This window comes from Dermacentor albipictus, chromosome 2 (genome assembly GCF_038994185.2).
Source record: "Dermacentor albipictus isolate Rhodes 1998 colony chromosome 2, USDA_Dalb.pri_finalv2, whole genome shotgun sequence".
NCBI lineage: Eukaryota > Metazoa > Arthropoda > Arachnida > Ixodida > Ixodidae > Dermacentor > Dermacentor albipictus.
In genome coordinates, this window is record NC_091822.1 from 43,646,609 (window position 1) to 43,671,151 (window position 24,543).

Consider the following 24,543-nt stretch of genomic DNA (forward strand, 5'->3'; position numbering starts at 1 on the left):
ACTGGCTACCTCCATCTCCTTCAAAAATATAATGAACACTGTCCTGTGTGTATATTAAAATATATTGTGTATGTGTGTGGTGTTTACACTGGAAATGTAAAACAATGTTGAAGTGAGAAAATGCAGATGAGGCAGCCGCCGCTAGTGCTTCTAATGCACTTGTCTTAAGATTTGCAGAAATAAAGCGAAAGTACTAATTAAAAGCTGTGCACGTCCGCGACAACAATGATGCCGTAAGCTATTAGCCCCAGTAAAATTTCAAGTGAAAAGGTCGAAGAAAGTCAAAAGAAACCTCAAACAATGTGGGTGACAAATATCTAGTAATGGCACTTTAGGTGTGTAGGGCAGGGGGGGGGGCTCAGCTTCCTCGGAAAACTCCGGAGGGGGCTCGGCATCCGGAGCCCCTCTGGAGTCGGCACCTATGTCATACACTATTCTGCACACTTTGCCAATTTTTAGATGCTTGCATTTGCTCAAAATAAAATTTACTTGAAGACAGTGTCAATACCATGGATGTTAAATAAAAATAAAATTAAATCCAAGTTTGTTTATGTTGGAAATAAATAGTCGCATAAGCATTAATGCATGAGGAGGCCCCACAACGTACAGCTTAAATAACATGCCAATAATGCATATTATTTAAGCTTATTTTAATAAATATACAAATAATAATATGAAAGTCATGCAATATAATTATTTAACCATGTAAACTCAAAAAAAAATATGTAAACAATAAAAATATAAATGCAGCAAAATATAGCAATACAGATTAATTAATACTGGCGATTTAAGAGTACTAAAGGGGAAAAAGTTCAACTTAAGTGCCTCTAATGTCAATACTAATTGCTTAGTACTTAATGGAATGTTATTCAAAAACTTAACAGCAATGAATGTAGCAGTGTACTTGCTGTAATTGGTGGGTACAAGTAGCAACAAAATATTGTTGTATCAGGCAAGTCTGGTCGGGTTAGAGCTTAATAATTATGACTTTATTACAAATTTATTGATAAGGTGCCGTTTTTAGGTTTGCGAACAAGAATTCCTAATTAATGTTTGAATAAATTCTTCTTTCTCCCCTCGATGCCTATGTTGCAGTTTGCGTTAATCATTATTTCGCCAGGAGACTGTTCAGTTAAATTATCTGTTGCGCAGCCCACCTGACTGGATGATGTGGTCCATGTCCAAATTCTGCAATGGCTGCCCTGGCTGGTCCGACAGTGCCTCCTTCCAGGCGGCGTCAGCAATAGCGATGCTGGACGGTGACATGCCAGGGAACGCCACTGGCTGGTTACCCTAGGTACAAAATATGAGAGGAGGAGGAAAAGAAAGCTTTTTCTTGACAAAACTTGTCCGTTATTACAGTCAAACGCCGATATATCAAACCCACATATAACAAATTATTGTGCACATTGAACAGTTGTAAAATTTCCTTGAAATTTTTAAAATTTTTATTTTATATATCGAATTACCTAGCTATATATCCAACTTTTTTGTGATCCCCTTCAGAATTGACATATCCGGGTTCAACTGTACACGAAAGCTCATGAAAAGTCAGTTTCGGTTCCCTTTCCCAGGCAGTTCCTAGCTGTGTTGTGATGTCATGAGACAAAATGTGGTTACGTAGGAGCAGGACATAGCACTCACTACGGCTCGCTCAGTCACCGCCTACTATGCCACTACTCTTTGTGAGAGCCGGTGTAGCAGCATGGCAGACAGTCGAGCTAGCCAAAGAGAGTGTCAAAGTGTTGTAATGCCCTGCTCCCACCACTCCAGGTGCACGGCTCCATGTACACTGTCCAGGACCACTTTGTGCTTCCTGATGTCACAACACAGTACAAACAAAACTGAAACTGGTTGTAGACAAGCTATTATATTGAAGTACTTAGAATGCTCCAAGGCTTGCGAATCCAAAATCAAGAAAGGGGCTGACAGATGGAATAGCACACTGTGGTATAAAGGTTATAAACAGAAATAATGTGGCTCAGAAAGGCTGGCCAGCCTTTCTGAGGCACTTTATCTTTGTTTATAACCTTTATACCAAGGCTTGCAAGTATTCCTTATGGGGTTAAGAGGTCCCAGACCTTTATTTAATGCCAGGAATGAAGTTCAAAATATTGTGTAGGTACGTCTTTAAATGGCAATGTTGTCTACTGCAGACCCCATTCAAGCCAGGCATACCCTTGAGATTTTCCTGTTTTCGAAGGCTTACCACAGATAAGAATGAAGAATGGTAAAATGGCATAGATGGTAAAAGAGAGCCAACCTCAATGACATTGAAGACACTGGTCTGGATGGAGCTCTTCTCCTCCTGCGTCCCTAGGATCCCTGGTGAGCAACTTGTCAAGGTAGAGACTGCAACGCCCATCAACACATAGTGCAAAGGAACACTCCAGCACCACTGGTGCCTATGCCAGGAAATGCACATAGTTATATTTAATAACACAGAGTGATCATTCCCACAAAGTGGGAATCCTTGTTTGGAAATTCCAAACGGGACTGTTTCTGCATGGCGCTCTAACAGATGAAGACATTATCGCCCAAGTAGGAGGTAAGCAGTCTGTCATTGGATAGACAGGAGGCAAAGACAATGACAACAATGAGAAGGAAGTGGCACCTGTGCGTCCGTGGGCATCGAAAGTCACTGAAACACCTAATGGCTCTAGAGCTCACTGGCAGCACAAAGGAAGAGCTGACATCCGGTGGAGGAAACGTTTATTTCAGCAATAATCATCTGCCCAGACTGTGCCCAGATAGCTGTCACTGTCTCACCCAATGGCTATCTTCAAAAACTCAGTCTAACTAGGTCAATCACCTAGTCGATCTTTACACCTTCCTGCAGAGTCACACAACAGCCACAACACAAAACAAGCATGCACACATTTTTTTGTTGTGCCTCCTTTCTCCCGCTCCTATGAGTGCCACACAACATTCTGTCAAACCCCACATGCATTTTAATTTGCTTGCTGCCAGCAGCCACCGGTGATCTCACTCTTGAGCAAGCAATTATTGGTCGTTGGTCATCTGCAGCAGCAGGTTGACAGCGGCACCCAGTGGGAATTCCTCTCCCCCTTCAACAAGATCCCGCTGGTGTGGCTCGCCTCTACCAAGCGCACTCTCCATGCATGCTTTGTAATTTCCCTGCACAATGGTTTGGGGAATGCTGTCGCGGCTTTCAACATTATTTCTTTGATGGCCCTCATGCACCTTGCTGAATGACCTTGGTGCCACTGCAGCCACATTCAGTACGAAGAACCTGTTTTCATAAAGACTGCTTAGGAAAACATGACGAACCGCAGCAGAGGCCCAGCTCCAAAACAGAATGTCACAAGCCTATTTTTAAGCTTTTAATAGGACTGAGAGGACTCCCTGCATCAAGGTTGTGCGCCACAGCAGAGTGTGGCCACTATAGCCTTCCAAGAAGAGAAAGAAAAGTAGAAAGTGATCACCGATATCTTAAATTTTTTTTTCAATAAATGTTTTTCATGCCCTCTAGGTCACAAAACGTGTCCGTTTGTGTTACTTTTGTTAGTTAAAAATTTTGTTTCGTTTGAACTGGCTTCACGGTCCCGTGAAATTCAAATTACCTAGCTTTTACTGTGTAATTTTGGTGAGATTCTGAGATATTAAGTATGTGGCCGACAGCGTTCCTGGCACTGTGTGTAGATATCAAGCTTCGCACACCCATATAGATGTGTGAAAAGCTGTAGAGCAGTGTAGCTCTGTAGCCAAGAGCTACTTAGAGATGTCAACCGTATATACCAACACATCTGGCGCATAGTCGTGCAAAATCTTGCGAAAGCAAGATTTCACACTTCCACCAAACTGATGCGGGGATTATGCATATGTGAAGGAAAAGCAAAAGTGCGTATATATACAATATATACAATGGTAAAAACAGTTGGCTTCATGCAGTGCTTCTTCACCACCTCGTCTTCTTTGTGCTCAAGGCACCGTTGTCATGTTCATGCACAAGTGCCGCATAATAGTACCTCCAAAATTTATTGGCCGAGAGTATTCCTCCAGACTGTAGTCGAACATGTGAACCCATACCAACCTTCACAAAAATGTGACTTTGCGATGGTGATGACACTGTCTCAGACAGCTGTGATGGTAGGCTGTTGCCAACACCACAAACACACATTTTGGTTTCATACTCAAATGTAACACACAGACAATTTTCAGATTCACTTTCTTTGGAAAACGGTGCAAGTTGGATACGGGTAAGTATGGTTGGGTCCTAATTATTTAAGACCCAAGTCTAACAACTTGGGTCTTAAATTATTATTTTTTTATTAAGTTACACGAGAATACTTGGTACATACATTGTTAAGCGACTGCATTATACAGTAAAATCTCATTACCACAAACACCACATTAAAACTTTTCAGATTTACAATTTTTTTTATATCCCCGCCATACTGCTTATATTTGTGAACAAGCAAATATCCCAACTCTAATATCAGGAAGGTGTATAGCTGCCATGAAGTTCCTTTTCCTTCTTTATCACGGGCACATAAATATAGATAAAACAAAGTACATTCGGCCACCCTTCCAACATTCGGAAAGAACAAATCACCGTAAGTGCATCAGACAGCTTTCTGCGCATTGCAACACATTTAAATATTCATTTTTTTCATCTGCAATTGAAGCCTGGAACCGTCTGCCAAAACCAATTGCACATGTTGACTCCATCGAAGAATTTGCAACCAGAATTAGTGCACTTTTTATGATTAGGTCTGTTTCCGATTATTTACTGCTTCGCTGCAACGTTGCGTTGTGCAACTGTGTTTTGGCCGTTTCCCACCGCATCTAAATTGTTCGTAGCTCTTACCCCTTCCCTGTATTATCTGCCTTGCACTGTTTGCTTTGGTCTGTCATTTTGTTTGCATGTTATATCCTTAAATTGTAATAATTAGTGTATTTCATTGCTTTCTTCTGTTTTGACCAACAAAGTTTTGTTGTTTTGATTGTGACCCACTCCTGTATGAGCCTGTAAAAAGGCTTACAGTATTGCTAAATAAATAAATAAAATAAAAATAAATTTTCAATGTAAAAAAACTTTCAGTACTACGAATTTCAGATTACCAAATATTTCAGAACAACATACGTAATTTAATGCCATAATCACCAAGGTGCTTCATTATTACGAAGTTCCGTTGCAGTTTCGGTACCGAATCCCTGAGGCTTACACCTATCGTCATCATCCGCAGCAGCAGCAGCCATGTGCTGGGGACCCCGTTTCAATGGGTACAGCCCCAGCAGCATCGGCATCAGTGTGAGCGTCGCACATGGTCCTGTTCGGACTCTCCTACTACGTCGTAGGCCTAGCGTCACCACGTTGATAGCGATCAGCAGGAGCTGCGAAGTTATCGGTGCTGTGATTGTGTTGTGCATTCGCTTTGCTGACAATGAGTTCTCCGCGTTAAAAAGAAGTGACGCCAGTTTTCGCTCAAACAAAAAGTGGACATTTTGACGCAGCTGAATGCTGGAATAAAGCAAGCCGACCTGTGCAGAGAGTGTGATATTCCCCCGTCAACAATGGCAACAATGCTCAGATAGGGAAAAGATTATGAAATTGCATCGAGAGTCATAGCTTGCTCCCTCAAGAAAACACCTGCGGCTTGGCAACTACCAGAACTGACAGCACCGTCCAGCAGCACCGTGCTCACGTGGTTTAAAAATGCTAGACAAAAATTGGAAGACGCTTAAGCTTTGCCTTCAAGAGTGGAACGCGATAGCGTTATCGCACCCCGTTCGCACCGCCCACTCATTCGCTCAGCATGCTCTTGAGTCACACAAAGACATAGTTTTCATATACAACACTTGTAAGTCCACAACACAACTTTTTCCTAATTATTTGTTCTAACAAGTGCTTCTCACAATCTACATTTCCACACTGTGGTGTGCACACTACAACGTTTCTTGCTCCCCTGTTCCCTTAGCGTTCACATGCACAGAGTATCTTGGTCACTCAGCACACACATACACCACGCAGACGCATGACTCCTTGCCAGCAGCACGGCACACATCGCAGGGGATGCTTTCCCACTAGACGCGCTACGGCGCAGTGATCACGTCAGTGGCTTCCCGCATCGAACGCTACACGTAGGAATCGCGCTGTGAGTGAAAAAAGGAGCCGCGTCACCTAAACAAGAGGGTTTGAGTGGTGCACGCTGGAAGTTGGAAGGGGGAAAGCGAGAAAACTTATTAAACACAAGGGTATTGGGGCATCCTCGCACCGGTCCCCGCACGGCCCCAATGCGCTCGAACGAGACGAAGGGGAGAAGCAGGCGAGTAGCGCGTCACCTGTCAAGGCAGCGCCGTACATTGCGAGGAGGGGGGTCTTCCGTGTTTGCAGCACGATGGCTCTGCGTGTGCGCCAAGCGCAGAAGAAATGTAGCGGAAACATACTTCGCTACTCGTTTAACTGCGATGTCTGTAATTTACATGCTCATAATTACCGATAAACACCACAGTATAACTTCCTACAACACGTTTCTAAGGCAAGACCGCATTCACTAGGGGTGCTTTTGTCGCGCTTTGAACCATCAAACTCATGGCTGAGTGGTAACGTCTCAGTCTCACACTCCGGAGACCCTGGTTCGATTTCCACCCAGCTCATCTTGCAAGTTGTTTTATTTATGGATTGCCTTCCGGGATTTTTCGCTCATGGCCAACGCCGACGACACCTACGACACCAGCTTTTTGGCACCACGAGCTCCTTAACGCTGTTGCATTAAAACGATGTGCCCTTGTCAGGCTCGATTATTCAAGAGAAGGCGCTACAGTTTGCGACCGCCTTGGACATCTCCGGTTTCGATGCAAGTGCCGAATGGCTTTTACCGCTTCCGGCAAAGGAATGGCACTGCATGGCAGGTTGCTTGTGGCGAAGAAAAGGCAGCAGATGGTGAAAGTGCGGTGAAACGAGCGCTTTCTCTCGTCATCTGGAGTCTTTCTCTCCAGATGACATTTTCAACAGCGCTGAAACGGCGTCCTTGTATCAGTTGTTGCCTGATAAAAGAATGAACTTTAAAGGCGACAGGTGCAAGGCAGAAAGAAATCATGTCTCCGTGTATCAGTTCTGCTCTGCTGCAACTCCACGGGCATGGAAAAACTCAAGCCTCTAGTTGTTGGCAAGTCTGCTAAGCCGCGCTGCTTGAAAAACGTCTCGTTGCCTTGCGGCTACCGAGCCAACAAGAAAGCGTGGATGATGCGACAATTGCTCACTCGGTGGCTGGTGCAGCTCGACAACACAATGAAAAAGAAAGACAGAAAAATTCTCATCGTTGATAACTGCTCGGCGCATATCATGAAAGTGCGATTGAGCAATGTGCAATTTGAATTTATGCCCCCAAATTGTACTTTTTCACTCCAACCTTTGGGCCAGGGCATCATCAGATGTGTGAAGGCCGAATTTCGGAAGCGTCTTGTGCGGCGCCTCCTGATCAATATTCGACTGAAACTGCCCACACAGGTAAACATTCGTCAAGCTACAGAAATGCTTACAGGGTCGTGGTGGAACGTGAAGGCAAGCACAAACAGCAACTGCTGGCGAAAGGCAGGCCTATTAGAGGCTTCACCTATGCCACAAAATTGCGAGGACACAGAGGAGCTCCACACCGAACTGGAATCAGCTTACCGAGAAGCTCCCTGTCGACACCGCAGTGACCTTCGATGATTACATTGACAGCGACAGCACGGCGGCTACATCCGCGGAGCTCACCAACGAAGACATCGTGAATAAAGTGCGTGAGCAAGAAGATTGCAGTAGTGAAGAAAACGATGCTGACACTGGATCAATACGAGAGGAAGAGACAGTTTCCAGCTCGGATGTTTTAGTTTTTCGAAAGAAGACGCGATCATTTCTCGGGCACTGTAAATATGTCCCCGATGATGTTCAGAGGAAAGTCAAGGATGTGGAGGCGTTCATCCTACAGTGCTTGCTGTTTACTCACCAGAAGAAGATTACACACTTCCTCAAGCAATAAATTGTAGTTAAACTGTGCCCAGTGTTCTCATTTACTATTTACAAATGAACACGCACATCTGCTGCAAAGGTATGCAATTTCCGTTGTTGTTACATTATTAACATGAAAATATTGGTTTTTCAGTACTACGATAAATCAAATTAACGAATTAACTTTGGCAGTCCCGCAAAGTTCATAGTAGCGAGATTCTGCTCTGCTGGATGCGTTGGACTTTGTACAGGTCCTCCAGCTCTAAGCACATGGACAACAAGGCAATCACATCTGGTGAAGAAGATAACCAAAAAAGAACTGTGACTGCTCCCCAAGAGATGCGCAGTAGCATGTGATCTAGGCACACATGAGATTAAGATAACGTTTGCACCAGTCTCCAAAGAAAAAGTCACACTACAACAATAACCCAAATGTCTAGCCAGGAACACAAAAATTCCAACACAAGGATACAACTGGAGGTGAACTCCAGGCCCAGCATGAGGAAGGTCGGCACGCTGGCCGAGAGGTAGGCACACTTGAGGGCAGTGGTCAGGATGTTGGAAACCAAGGGTCGCCAGCGCTCAGCACGGTAGTCCCAGAGCACGTGTGTCAGGATGCTGCAAGCAGGGGAACAGCACAGGGCAATGGCACCACACTGCAAGTTCTGTGATTTGTGCGGTCTTCCCAGCAGCATGATACAAGGCGGCAATAAGATCCTGCCATCATGCCATACAAAGAGTGGAGTATCAAGCAGAACAACATGTCAATTTATACAGTGCCATGCATTGTATTAAAAAGACCCCAGGTAAGCTCCTATGTAAGTACATCAAAATGGAGAAATCGTTTTGCTCTATATCTACTGCACCAATACACCAATTTTGATGTGGTTTACTGCATCTGAAACAAGTTGAAATGTAATGACTGTAGGCAGTAAAGTTTTTATTTAGGCCATAAATATGTGGTGCAAGAACTCGTAAAAGAAAAAGTTAAAAACAAGGAGTCAAGTTTACAACCTTGTAACTGAGCCATAAAAAATATGTATATTGCATCTCTTGAGAGAGATGCATCTCTTGAGCCCACAAAATTGTATAGTAGCACATTATGAAATTTACCAATAATTTGCGAGTTGGGACTTTTTCAACACTGTTGTGAGTACTGTACAATTCAACATAAACTGAAAACATGCATCACATCTTTATGCTTTAGGTGTTCCAGCAGATGCAGCAGATGCAGCTTACAGAACTGCAATAACTGTTTTTACTGCAGAGCTAACAATTTGTAAACTTTGCACTTCAGTTCTTTTTACCTTACCGATTTACCAATTCCTTTTAGAGTTCGAATAACAGTGCAACGACAGCAGAGGGGGTGGAGGAGAGAACAAAGCGCTCTGTTCTTCTTCTCTCTCCCTTCTGCTGTGCTTCTGCTGTTATTCAAACTTTAAAGCATGTTTTACCAAGAAGCCCAATCCTACACCCTTCTTACCAATTTGCAATACATTTTGTAAAACATTTTATGTTCTAAATGAAAATACTACTGCTACAGTCAGCGTAATTCAGCTTTCTTAAATGCAACATAATTCATTTAAACTGGTTCAGCACTTGCTTAATGAGAGAATTTCACTCTTTTACTTATCTAGTCGAACCTTCTTATAATAATAATCAAGAGCCAAGAAAACTCAATTGTTATAACTGATAATTGCTGTAACCGGGTTGCATTAAAAAGGCAGAGTTGACAAATGCCAAAACATTTTAATTAAACTTTAAAAAATTATGGGGTTTTACGTGCCGAAAGTACTTTCTGATTATGAGGCACGCCGTAGTAGAGGACTCCGAAAATTTCGACCACCTGGAGTTCTTTAATGTGCACCTAAATCTATGTACACGGGTGTTTTCACATTTCGCCCCCATCGAAATGCGGCTGCCGTGGCCGGGATTAAATCCCGCGACCTCGTGCTCAGCAGCCCAACACCATAGCCACTAAGCAACCACAGCGGGTTTTAATTAAAATTTAATTTTAATTTAAACACAAGTGCAGTCAAGCCCACTTATAACATTACTGGTTTTAACAATATTTGGATGTAACAATCGTAAAGTTTTGTGTCTCTTCTATGGTAAAATAAACCACTTACTACAGTGTTCCCACACCACATTATTGCTTATAAATATCAAATCTGCCTACTGGGTGTCTGCACCGAAATGAAAAGGAATGCGAAATGCCACAAAAGAAAAAAATTCAGGGAGAACCCATCTCACAACGACTGTCAATAGTAATGCAATTAGCATTCAAGCAATGTAGTGACACATCAAATTGCTAAAGACACATTTTTTTAATAATCTGTAGGGGTCATTCTGTGACTTTCATTGCTTAGACCATATGCGACATACATTCTTTCCAGTATTGGCCCACAGCGACACAGTGTCAAGGAAAGAATTATGTTGTTAAAACAAAGTCAGAGAACCTATAGAATCTGCAAGAAAGGACCTTCCACATGCGTGCCTGCAACAGCTTGTGTCCCCCAAAGGAACAGTTATAGCCCGCAAGAAAACTTCATGTCTCCTATCGCATTGTTAAGAGAGACTGGTTTGATGAACATGTGGTGAAGCACCATATTGATATTGTAAGAGAAGCTCGGGTGGAGCAATTGCCAGCCTTGATCACCAGGCTAAACCCGCCTGTTGCTAAAACCCACCACCATCACCAAGTTGGTAGTATGACGATGACGACATTTCAGTGACAATTATAAAATAGTGGGGATGACATAACAAGGATAGCGTCATGGCAATAGTATGAGGACAATGGTATAACGACAACTGTGTGACAATGATGACGTGATGAAAACGCAATGACAAGAGTCAGATGACAAAGTTTGAACAATAACAATGGAGCACCCAGAATGGCGTCATGATGACGAACGTTTGACAATGAGTGTTTGGTGCATGAAGGCATGATGATGACTAAGGTTGAACATTAGGCCTGTTGATATGACATACCGCTGACGTCAGCAGTGATGATGGCTGTTTGACAACAGCACAGTGACGACAATAAAATGACAAAAAAACAAGGCATGTCCCTCATTTAACAATGAAATCAGTATTATGACGACGGCATGACGGCAATCAGCTGACGATGTTATCACGACAACTGAATGACCACAAAAGCATGACTATGGTATGGCTAGAGTCGGATGACGAAATCATGTTACCACAACAGCACCAAAGGAAGCACGACAACGAATGCATGATGACAAATGTCTGACGATGACGCAATTACGACGATGGCATAACAGCACCAAAATCCTGAGTGAAGGATGACAGCTTGATTGCAATAGAACGGTATAGAAGGAATGATGTCAATGAAACGATGAAGGCATTATGACGCCGACGGCATGACTACAGTAGTTTAACGACGACTGTGTTACAACAACATGACAACAATGGAATGGCAAGAGTGGAATGACGAAGTTACAATGACATTGAAGGAACGACCACAATAAGCATCACAACAATGAATCACAATGACTGCATGATGGGGACTGCATGATGACGATGCAATGATTACAATGGCGTAACAGTAGGAGAACAATAAGATGACTATGAGAGTATGACAATGATGGCACAACAAGTGTGTAATGGCAATTGTATGTCGAGGATGACGTGACAATGACAGCATGATGAGAATTGAATGACAAAGCAGGAGAGACAATGATGGAGATACCACAATGGCATCACGAAAACGATATGACAATGGATGCACAACGACTGTGTGATGACGATGGGGTGACAGCGACAGCGTGACGAGAGTGGTAAGACAAAGCTAGAATGATGAAGATGCAACACCAAGGATTGCATCATGACCATCAGCACATTCGTAGTGGCCCAAGCTATCAGACAACTGGGCCATTGGGTCAGCGTTGGAGGGGTGACAACAGCATGAAGAGTCAGATGACGAAGCTGAGATAAAGAGAAGGGAACCATGAATGCATCACGACCCTGTGCACATACTTGGTGCTCATGTTAACAAAAACAGGCCATCTCATCTACATTCAATACATCAACCGCAGCGCAAGACAACCATTTCCTGGAAATGCTCCTCCCACCTCGTGGCTGCTGCTTCTTCATCGGCAGCCTTCTCCTTGCCAGACACAGTCTGCCAGGTTACTTTATTTTGCTGTCGAAAACAGTGGAGCTAGCCAGAAGACACATTGAAGCCAGTGATGTGCAGGATTGCAGCAAATTTCTGTGTCTTGCCCTACAGCATGGGGCCTGACACGAGCACATTCTGGGCTCTCACGTTTTTAAACCAAGTTAGCACAGCTGTGTCAATATTTTGGAAGTCGCCGAACTTCAATCGTTTCCCTAATGGGGCAAGCCAAGATTCACCCTGATGCTTGAGTATTTTATCTTTATCCTTGACAATCATGGCAATCATCAACCATGCCAATCCATGCTCTTTGGCCATGACAGCTTGTTTTTCCCTTGTATTTCATGAAGAATGTACACTTTCTCGCTCAAAGAAAACTGCTTTCACTTCTAAGTCATAGGAAGAGTTCAACTAATGGCAACAAGAATGCCAAACTCACTTGCAACACAATAAAATACAAAGAAAAATAAGATGGAGACATCTGATATAGCTGACAGAAGAACGTGAACTGAGAAGGAAAGCGAGCAAGAAAAATGCGATGTGTTGCCTCTGCAACAGAAAGAAAACAAAACAAGCAAAACAAAAGGTCCCACTTCAGCATTGGTTTTTCTGTGTGTCATCTCAGGTTTCCCGAGCCCAGGCTTCCTGCCTCTCAGCTCACAAAACTTGCTGCATCATTGCATCCACAACAGAAAAAAAAAAGCAGATCCCACTTACCGTGGGGATTGCATTCTGCAGGTGGCTGGCTATGGCATCAACCCTGCGGGGGCACGCCTCGACCAGCTATTTGAGTGTCTCGATGATTTCAAGCAGGTGCTCATTGTGGAGCTTGGACGTGCTGAGCATAAGAAAGAATGTAGGCTTGCCTAGCTGCTTGTTCCCCTTCCTTTGTGCCAAGTGCACACCCCAGTGGTATGCCAACCTCTTGCTGCTCAAGTAAACCTCCAAAGAATGCATTGTCTGAGTCAACGCATTTCTTGACGATGCTGCGGTATTCCAAGAGCTTCTTTGTGAGCATCAGGAGCCGGTTGGCTCTTGATGAACTTGCTTTTGAATCATTGTTTGTGCAAAGGCAACCACCACCCGGTGTTCCAGAGCTGACATGTCCGGAGCTTCTTACACGCGCCAGCTGGCTCAGCCCAGGTAATTTGTGAGAATCAGAGGCAAGAGACGGATGGCAGAGCTCAAATGATGACGACGCCGCGACCACGCCGGCAGCACGAACATGAGCAATACCTAGCAGCTCAAGCTTGTAGGCATTGCCAGTCCTGCCGGTGTAAGAGGGCAGGTAAATAGATAGCTAGATAGACACCCTCAAAATGCTTAAAGTTCGCAAAGGATGGTGCACATCAAAAAAAGGTCCCCCCGGCACATTTTTTCTCCTCCAGTACCGTCCCAGACTTTCTGCAGGAAGCAAGCTGCAAGACGGCCAATCGTGGTGCCATGTTGTCTGCTAGCTTACAGCTAGGAGCTGTCAGAGACTGCCCTGCGCAGCTCCGATCCCACCCTACAGGACTGAGTCCCGAGGTGGGCTGAGGGGGTAGCGGAGGCCTACCATGACTAGTAGATGGACTTCTAGCCACATAATGTGGTGACGGATGCCTGCTGGGACTGGAGTACTTAGACCTCCCACTCTGCCCCCGGCCCCTCCCCTCTCTTAAAAGGGGAATAATGTTCATTCATTCATTCATACAGCTCTGGCTGCCGTTACGAATACATAAAAATCTAAGAACTCTCGCATTTCAGAATATGAGTTCATAGTACGGACGTGTTAACATGACACGGAAATTAAATAACAATCATTATTCTGAAAAGTTCGTTATTCTGAAGTTCGTAGTACCAAAATATTTTTACATAACACTATAGGCAGTCGGCACGAGATTTCTCAAACGTTCATTAATCTGAAATGTTCATTAATGTGATGTTCGCTGTAATGAGACCTTACTGTATTTGAGTAGCGAAACCAGGGTTGGCCCGAGGTAATACTTTCTCTTAAGAATTACACACCGTGAAGGCTCAGTGTTTGTCATTCTGCTGCAGATCACAAGGTTGTGTGTTCAACTCCACGTTATACCAACAGTGTTCCGATGAAGATATGATTAAAAAGCCATTGAGCAAAAAATTTGGCGCTCATCTGAATTATGAGGTGGTGAAAATTTACCCACTGTCCTCCAGTATGCCACCTACCATAGCAACCTCCCGCACATATGTTACATAAATTGTCCTATCAGTAAAAGCAGAGCTTTGCTGAAACAACATTGTTATCTTTTGGTTTCTTCATGAGTAGCTAATATTTGCAGCAGATACCCAGTGCTTTGCATTTGGCAACACAGCACCAACTCCACATAAGGTGCAGGCAATGCGACCATCTCACCTGAGAGCCTTGTCGTAGTCCGAACTGGAGTAGTACTCCTCGGCTATCTGCACCACTGGGTAATGGGGCAAGGTGGTGGCGGGAGACAAAAATAAGTAACAGCTTCGTCCCCGCAACAGTCAAATGAATGAGATCTATTCATTATTTGGCCAATCTTTTACTCCATCAAAATAAAAAGCCCAGCTTTGCCATTTCCACAAAATATGACCTTTCAGCTTCCTTTCTATGTGACACTCTCAGTACTATCCCAATGTTTCTCCTCACAAGGGCCACCAGTCTAAAGTTTTCACATTATTTTTCATTTCATCAGAATTATTTTTCTTCAGAATTAGAGGCCATAAGCATGGAGTGTGAGCAGCGTCCTGCCTTCAGAACACCCATCATTGCTACTATATCACTTTCAAAACTGGCATCCACAGTCATTGCATGAGATTCTGCTATGCTGCATTTTCACAGCTTTTGCTTGTATGTACTATCTATTTCTCTGTAATGTTATGGCACTGAAAGCAAATAAATGTAATCAAATCAATCAAATCAGTTTATTATTACATCGTATGTTAATTACAGGAATTAAGATATACAGACACGGGTCCCAAAAGTATGAGACTACAATGGGACCCTCGTTGAACATTACATTTAAATAATACAATGATTAGCAGCAGTGCAAACAACAGAATAGATATATCAAATAAGAAATAACAGTAAGCATAACAGAACAGAAAACAAAGATGCATGAAAGCAAAAAAATGAAGAAATTCTGAAATAAATACTGTATATAAGAACACAGATCTAGTACAACTCAAACAAACAAGAACACCAAAATTTAATAAATGGGCTTTTAATGAATTTTCGTAATCAGAGTGAAATGAAGGCTGCCCTAAGAAACTGGAGGGCAGAAGTGACTGGTGCTCATCTTTGACAATCTTACCAGCCCTACCATTGAGGCCACTGCCTTAGAAGGGCATGGCTTAACAATAACAGTTGACACAAAAGTAAAGGATGATGCATGCAACAATACAACACGAAAATTAGTACTGGTATACAGCAAAATGGTTCCCAGCTGAGTTAGCTGCCTCGAACTATCTGGGAATTCTCCAGCCACTCGACAACATGGAAAGGAGATTACACACTGCTGAACTACCAACTAAATCTTCAATTACGTTCATAGGGTGTATATATATAGTAACATAACACGAACATGCACAAAAATGTGGCTAATAATCATTATGTGGTCACCTAATCATTAGCTCAGCTTATAGTACGACTGCCTCAAAAAATAGGTTCGATCGACATATTCCTATTTTAGCTTTTCAGCGTAGGTTTTGGTTACTCTCAGCAGGGTGCCCTACTTTCTCTTTCTCGAATTTTCACGTGCTTTGCAGATTACTTTGTTTCATCACCATCATCATTCTATTTCCCATCCAATGCATGACAAAGGCTTCTCCCAGCAATCTCCAATTACCTCTCTTTTGCGCCAGCTGACACCACCTTATGCCTGCAAATCTCTTCTTTTCATCACGCTTAGTAGTGGTTCCCTGCCATCCTCGATTCTACTTCCCTTCTCTTGACACATACTTTATAACTCTAACACAGTCAACAACAGATATTCCCATGCCCAATAATTTGGATGTCTTCCCAGCACAGCCATGTGCCCCATAGAGTCCATGTATATAAGGATGTTGGAAATTTCAGACGTTGAAACCTGTTGCCATACAATTTTTGAGACTTTTTGCCGCGACTACAGATCCAAAACAGCATTAATCGAAGTCACCAACGCCACCATTTTGATTATCTCACAGCCTTGAAGCAGCGCTCTCGTATGCCAATCTGCTTACTGGCATAGCCACCACTATGGCAATACTAAAGCTAGATGCTTCGACGTCCAGTACAAAGTTCCTGCTGTTCGGTGTCATGTTTCTTATTGAATTTGCCACTGTGAGCAATGGCGGAGACTTCGCCATTGTCATCCTCTCTGATGACTTCAAAGAACAGAAAGCACTACAAAGCTGAAGCATTGGCTAATGCTGGTTTCCAAAAGTCATTTGCCGCAATACAGTGCAATACACTGGTGTTTTGTGTTACACAGTTAAGCATACATAGTGTGCTGCAGTGAAACACACTAAGAGTGGAAAAGCGCCACTGTCAGGAGACGCAGTATGTATTCCTTAATTATACAAACACGCATCCGCCATCTCCCATCATGATACAAGCACCAATATGCCTAATAAGTGTACAGACAGGCCTTCGGAGCTATTTCAGACGTGCTATTTCAGCCCTTGGAAGCAGTAAAAGGCACACATTCATATTTTCTTTTGGACTGCCCAATTTTTCAGATATTTTTGAAATTTTCCTAAAAATAAAAAAAAATTCCACATTTTCTGGTTTTTCAAAAATTAAGGTATTGACTGTAAACACAAGTTTATATGTTCTATGCAAAACATGGCCAGTCGAACTCTATTTCTTTCTCTTAATTTCAATCAGAATATTGTCCACCCCCATTAGCTTTATAATCCACACTCTTTCAGTATATAGTTATAATCTTCCAGTCTCTTAATGTTAAGTCTAACAAAACTCCATTGCTCATTGCATGGTGCTTAGCACCAGCTTGAGTTGTCTGTTTCCGTTGTTTCAACAAAGTAAATGCATGTTTATCTGGATGATCAGGTGGACAGGTTGTCACCGCTTGCTTCCTGCTACTCCTCATTTTGAAGCAGACATGTGGAATGAGGGACATGTTGAAATATGACGGGACATGTGTGCCATGTCTTCCTTATTTCAATTATCATTCTCAGCCTGCTTCCCTCTCCCCCCCCCCCCCCCACCTTTGGCATGCTGCTGCTGTCTGCTATCTAGCCCCTGAAAAGCCGCCTTTGAAACCAAAATGCATTAACCATCTCAGAATGATTGTCGACGTTACCGTGATTAAAATGCGTCATGTGCGAGGCATGTAATGCGGCAGAGCTTCTCTCTTGTGCTTCCCTCTAGACACGCTGGTCCATCTATCGGTGCTGCCGCAAAGTCCACAAATGGCATGCCTGAATAAACATGATACTGGCCCCATTCACTCAGCATCGAAGAAATTTTAAAGGATCTTTTTTTTTTGTTACTGAAGAGCGCAAATACTACTAACTCAGACTTATTTTTAAAAGAAAACATCCCATATATGAAGCATAACAGACGCATGATGTTCAACTAGCCCCTTGGCATAATGAAAGATGACTATCAAAAAACAACTTTCATCTTAAAAGTGTAGAGCTTTTGAAGGTGCCACATGCTAGGAAAAGGGGGAAAAAAAGCATTGAAAGGGCTCTATGCTTTATACAGTAAACAAACAATTTTTCGGAAGCCTTCACAGCACCATCACATATCTCATTGAGCCAATGTATAAGGATGTTTGAAATTTTGGACACTGAAACCCTTCGCCGTCCAATTTTGAAGAGTTTTTCCCATGATGCAACAAAATATATCTATTCTATTGTTCAACATATGCAACTGCACTAGTATGCCGGTATAATGAGAGCTCTTCGTATCCCTGCAGCACTTTTGCGGCAAGGGCGTAGGACTGATACCTATACCAGTACCAGAACATTTGCTTAACCATCGAATAAATTCCGTCTGTGTTTTGTCTTGTACTGCCAGAGCACAGGTGTTGGCATCTGTCGTTGTGATGAAACCTTCCTCTGTCCCTGTCATCACTTTGAAAGAGACTCCATATAGGGCGCACCACATCCGTAGCCTAGCTTGTGTAGTGAATAGTATATAGTCCGAGAGCTGTTATTTGCGTTGGCCAAGTATGACAATGACTGAAATGACTGTTGCGTGCTCTCTTTTTGCAGTTCTCTCCTCTCTTCCATTTGTTTTGTTATTCTTTTCCCATGTACCTTTTTGTTATTGTTGTTCCAATTTCCAACTTTTCGAAACACCAGCTGGCCCCACAAGGGCACATTATTATAATTTTTTTTTTGTAATCTAGCACGTCCTTATCAAAGTTGGAATTGATATACGCATTGCTTAGAGGTGTTAGTTCTATGTCCTTTTGTGAAATATACTCTTTTCAAGGTATATTGCTATCTATTAAACTGATGTAATATTGTTGCTGCTGGGAACCTTTTTTTATTATTTAATGCTGTTTTTTATGTATGTGCTTAACCAAGTATCATATAAATTTTCATTTTCTTAGCAGAAGCACTGCTGTGTAAATATGCTAAATAATAATTTATATTTTAAAGTGATGCTGGAACAGCTTATTCACACTGATGTGTTTAGAAGGCCTTCAGCCCAGTTAAAGATAGTCAAAACACAACGCATAAGTTGCCCGCGACCCTGCTCCCCCGAAAGAACTCACCTGTCGTCGGTGCCCCCCTCGGTAATACGCACCACCCCTGCCTCACACACTGATCTGGTTGCAGCCGTAGCAACTGTAGCAACCCTAGGCATAGCTGCTTCGATGTTCGCTACCAAACGCTCTCTCACATCAATCCGCCTGCAGCCATTGCCACCACGGCAACATAGGCCTAGCTGCTTTAACATTTGCTACCAAGCACTTTTGCACGCCGATCCGTTTGCAGCCGTAGCCGCCACGGCAAAGCTAAGCCTACCTGCTTCAACGTTCCGTAACCAAGCTTCCTGCTATTCGGTGCATTGTTTTTTATTGAAACACTTTGCCATTGCCAGCAATGGTGCCGACTCCACCTTTGTGATCCTCACCGATTGCTTCAAAGGATGGAAGCAAGGGTCCAGCATTGGATAATGTCAGTTCATAAATGTCAGCTTTGCTACAATACAGAGGTGTGGTAAAGCAAATTCAATGTATTGCAGTGAAGCATAACAAAAATGGAAAGCAACAACTGTCACGGGACACAGTACGTATTATTTAATTATGCATTGTTGCATCTGGGTCGCAAGCCCCAAGGGTAGCGTTGGCCTGGCAGCCTGGGGCACAACTGGAAGCATCCGAAGGTCCTGGCAAAGCATGAGTCGACTGCTAACAGAACAACTTGTTTATTCTAGCATCGCAAAAGAGCGGCTGGTCAGGTCAACCGAAGTGGAGAGATGGGAGAGCATGTTACTCGATGGAAGAAATTGGAGCCTCTCTCTTGGCGTCCAGGGCAGCTGCTTTTATACTCTCGGAGTTGAGGGCAAGAAGGAACGGCTCTGGATGGGGCGCACGTGACAGCACCGGTCGGGCACGTTGAGACGAGTAGTGACGCATCCGCCGGGTCAGCGTTGGTCAGACCTCCTCGCTTCACACTTGGGGAGCTCCTCTCCCCGGCTGCCGCGCTTTGACAAGTGTGGGCACCAACATGCACACACACACACACACACACACACGCACACACGAAGACACGTGGCATTGGAACATGCCTGGACGCGCTTGGCGGGGAGGCGTTGCGGCAGCGCTGGACAGGCCAAAATGTCCGCCGCTTTGAACGAAGCTCCAGCGTCCGTTGCATCCGCGCCGGCTATACCGCGCGTCGTAGGCGAAACGTAGCAGCATGCATGCATTCAGTATCTGCTGTTACATTACGAGCACCGATATGCCTAATAGCTGCACTGACAGGCCTTTAGAGTTATTCTGGACTTGTTTGTAGTGATTTCAGCCCTTGGGGGCAGTTAAAAGCATGCATTAATTCGTTTTTTTCAGACTACCCATATTTTTGGCTGCACTAGCAGCACCTAGGGAGTTCGAAAAGCCAGACGTCGACTGTATACTGGATGTTTTCCTTAAATAAACTTCATTTGATAGTCAGCGCTGTGTGGTGTCCTCTCCTGTTACTCAGTCTGTGTCCAGCCACAGTGTTGTAACCATGAAGCTAAAAAGAAAGTATATATGCAATTGCACATAATTCAGATATGCTGAAACCCAATTGTAAACACTACCAGCAAGACTAAAATGGCTGCATAAAGGGGGGGGGGAAGAGGGGGAGTTGCATTTCGTGATTTTTTTTTTTGCCATTAACGTGAAGCAATGGAAATCTCAGAATCACCTTAACAAATTGTAAATGATAGTGTTTTCAGAAATAGAGTATGCTGCCAGATTGCTTGAATACTAATCGGATTAATGTAGACAGTAACTGTGAGAAGTGTTTGGCCAGAATTGTTTTGTCCATCATTGTATGCACTTGTTTCAAAAGTACCGACACCAACTGGCTCAGCTCGCTACTGTTCTCAGCTTCCTTGCCAGTTCATCCATCGGAAGAGGCATAACATGCAGCAACAGTGTCCACTCACTGAGGTGCCTCTTCATGCGGGGGCAGCGGTACTTCTTGAACTGAGCCACTGCACTGCTCAACAGGGGCACCACCAGACCCTGCAGGGATTTAACAGAACATTGACCCCTCGCGCACACAACACCGGGAAGCATTTATAGGAAGAGCACACGGCTGCCCCTGTGCTGTTCCTACGAATGCTCTTTCTTCTAAAAAAAAAAGGAATTGCCTTACGTGTATGCTAAAGAGAAATACTGAATCTATTTTTCAGAAACCTTACTTACAATTCTTTGGTGCAAAATTTACACTGCCATTTCTTTGTAATGGCACAACAAGGAAAATGAAATCACGAAGTGGAAAGGTAGCAGTGTCAACATGAGCGCCAATATTTACATTTTTCTCTGTGGCACTGTGGCCACAGCTGAAAACGCAAGAAATGTCTAGAAGGTTCCTAGGCTTTGTTCATGCTATGGGTGCACGACTCCATCAAAAAGTTTGAGAAATGCTGGCAGAAGCTATAAAAGCACCATGCTGTAATCAGGCAGAACGTAACTGCCTTATTTGAAGAATATATTTTGTTGAGTTTTGGTAATTTGGGCTCTGATTCTGTCTTTGGACCACAACCGGTGTTCGCTGGCACACCAGAAGACCCCTTATTAATTGTCTGCGCTTTTGTGGGGTTATTTTCAGAAGTTGATAAGTCGTCTTTGTAATTTGGCCCGGTGTTGGCGCCTCGTTGACGGTGGTGTGACAATGACAGAGTCAAGTGCTGAGTGTCTCAAAGTGACCCTGAAGGCCTGAAGGACACAAGTGGCAAAGACACGAATGTGAAAGCCACATCACGCCTTGCTCAAATGTTCTAGCGGAAGTCAAAAGAAGGACACAAACCGAGTGGTCCACTTCTTTCTTTTCCCTGAACTGGAGTGCTTGGATTCCAAAGTCCTCCGTCTGTGGATCAAGTGCTTCACTCCTTCCTGCAAATGAATGAAAGGAGCCAAGGAAGATGTCAGTCATGACGAGGACAAGGACACCATGTTGTGAGTGCAAGCCTGTAGAAAACAACAACAAAACAAGCTACTCGATAGGCTTTGATGTCTCAGAGCTGTACAAATGTATAAAGCTGCGATAGTTAGTTCCAGTTCCATGTCACACAAATGCGACAGAGGACAGGACAAAGCAAGGTGGACAACAGTAGTTCTGTGCTGTTCGCCTTTATCATATTTCATGCACTGTTTGTATAAGCAGGCCATGAAGCTGCCCAGCGAGCTATGAGCAATGCTCTAGTGCAGCGCAGCGGACTAGTTATAAACACCTGAACCTTTTGAACACCACTCCCGAGATAACTCGGCTCTCGCGTACAATAATTTTCTGTTTTCAGCAAGCTGCGTGCGTTTCCTGAAGCAACTTGTGCAAAAGAGTACATCATGTACCCATTGTGCCATTTATGGAGAGGCCATCTAAACACACACAAAACTTGTAAGTTACATTTCTCACAGCAAATGGAAAACATGTCTCTGTGCTCTGTTGCTTGGTCTTGGCAGCGCACCCATGGTGAGCCAGTGGGGCAGGTCCATCCGCGCTTTGAAAAACGAAATATTTTATTAAATGTTTATGAATTCTCCATTGGGAGAATGTGATGACGAAGGACCAGCTTTTTCGTGGCACGAAGTGTCCACTGAACCAACATGCAAAAAAAAAAAAAACCGGCAGGCACCGAGGAGCAGTTGGACAAAAACGGCAGTCAAAGGGTAAAAAAGGGGCACTAGAAAAAAACAAGTTGAACTTTGTTAGCAAGCCATGTTTCTGGAATATCAAAAATGCCACTCTTACTGTGAGCGGAGGCACCATAAGCTAGAAAAGGGTCAAAAATGAAAGATGGGCAACAACGCTGCCTCAAAGTTTCTGACCCACGTTTGCTATTTTGTAGCATTGCCTTTTTTGATGTTAATGCCCTTTTGTGCTCTTCACGTTTGTGAATGGTCGCTCTGACCACTCAAGAACACGACAAGCACAAAAACGCATTGGCATCGAAGAAAGCATCGGTACAATAATACCCAGCTTGGGTTCAAATAATAAATTTCAATGGCATCTACTAAGGCTCGGCCAGTTTTTTATCAGTAAAGATGAACTAATATTATGCTCTGAAATAGCCAAAGAATAAGCTTTCCAAGTTTTGACATTTACCACACAACAACCAATCGCCCTATTTCCCCAAAATATCTTGGAATCTGCAACGTCACAGTGAAATTATGGTGCAAGGGTATCAGCACAGAATCTAAAATATGGTAATCTGGCCTTCATTTTTCTACTCTATAATTCAACCTCTTATAGCAAATTTAGCAAAAGTACAGTTCTGGAAGTTCACTCTGCCTGTGTAAACTTATTTAGTGTTTCTCTTAAGTGCCCCCTTTTGCCCCCTCTTAAGTACCCCCTTAAGTGCCCCCTTTGAGCTGTGTGCACCTGCGCACAAGCAGCAACTCACTGTCGCACTTCTCCCCTGACCTCTCTCTCTTGCATGTGCCTGGCTGTGTGAGATGTGCGGTGGTGTGAAACATTAGTGCAATCACTTCTACTACGCAGCATGCTGCCCAGGTAGGCATAGCTGGGCGTGGCCTCCGAGATCTCCTCGGCACAATCTCGGGGTTTACGTGCAAGCCTGAGTGAGTCGCACCATGCTGCGTGGCTACGCGTAACGGTGCAGAAGATTAGCGCATTCCCTAATCGTGCAGGCAGCCACAGCTGGGCCTGGCCTCCCAGATCTCCCTGGCGCGATCTCATGGGTAACACCCAGGCCGTGCATCCAATTCTCCTTCTCCCTGTGACGTGCCACGCAAGCTGAAAGCTGGGCATGGCCTCCGAGGTCACATTGGTATCGGCGCAATCACAGAGGCCACAAGCTGGTGGAACCAAGCTGGCGCGTCGCAGTTCGCTTGCCTCCTCAATCACACAGCGCAGCGCTGTGTTGTGTGCTACGTCCTGGTCGACCACGACGAGCCATGTGGAAAGCGGATGCAAAAGACCATTAAAATAGAACAAAAGGCTGCTAGCTACAGGCTGTTGGGTCAGGTGTCAAGTCCCATGTTGCACACACCGAAGATTCTTTTGTTGTTTTATACAAATTTCATTGCATGCATGAACGCGGAGCGGTTCCACGGGTCGCAAAGCCGTCTTCTTATTTATCGTACACTCAAATAGGCACACATTGCATGAAACGGCAACAATGGATGTAACGGAGTAATTTTGGTTCCCCCTTCAACTTCGTTTTAACAAGGTTCAAGTTGTGTCTATATCATGACTACACAAGTTGTGTCTCCGTTGCGTCCACTTTTGTTTGAAAAGAAAATTGAATACGGGGAAAGCCAGAGACATTTAACAGTCATCATCACGATTGCCGACAGAATTAAGGCTGAAGTTAGCTTTATTGAGGCAACCCTTTGCACTGCAATATGTTGTGCATTAAAGAAGGAAATAAGCTTCCTCTGTGCATTTGTGCCAGTACATCCACGCTTTATGCGAGTGGGCCACATTCGTGATTTTAATCGCTGCAATATCTTGTGCCCAACTGTCTGCAAACATGGCATGGCATTGCTTGCAACATGGCAGTGAAATACTTATCAATGAAATTGATAAGTATTTAGTCTGTGTGGCAAAAGTTCTGTCCATAAACTTCAGGAGTCTTCAGCTGAGTTGCAAGCCATGTAAGTAAACATTTGTAATGACATGAAAACAAAGATGCAGCGCTGCTTGCTTGATCTACAGCTGTGCTTTTGCTACAAGTGTCAAGTGCACATTAGCACTGCCTTTTGGGCTGCAAAATACCTTGCAGCATTCTTCGTGATTGTCACTTCCTATCAATCCTCTT

The 24,543-nt window shown here is 43.8% G+C and overlaps 1 protein-coding gene across 2 annotated transcripts in view; it reads right to left on the reverse strand.

Moving 5' to 3' along the window:
• gry (trafficking protein particle complex subunit 11 gry) overlaps positions 1–24,543 on the reverse strand; it is a 158,247-nt gene that overhangs the window by 71,494 nt on the left and 62,210 nt on the right. For both annotated transcript variants that reach the window (XR_010567779.2, XM_065445339.2), the window contains exons 11-16: positions 21,570–21,655; positions 20,704–20,782; positions 14,473–14,527; positions 8,430–8,575; positions 2,264–2,325; positions 1,158–1,293 (exon numbers count right to left, since the gene is read on the reverse strand). Coding sequence is in view for 1 of the 2 variants with exons in the window: in XM_065445339.2 (XP_065301411.2) it covers positions 1,158–1,293; positions 2,264–2,325; positions 8,430–8,575; positions 14,473–14,527; positions 20,704–20,782; positions 21,570–21,655 (564 nt within the window). In the remaining variant the exon portion in view is untranslated. The remainder of the gene's footprint in view (positions 1–1,157; positions 1,294–2,263; positions 2,326–8,429; positions 8,576–14,472; positions 14,528–20,703; positions 20,783–21,569; positions 21,656–24,543) is intronic.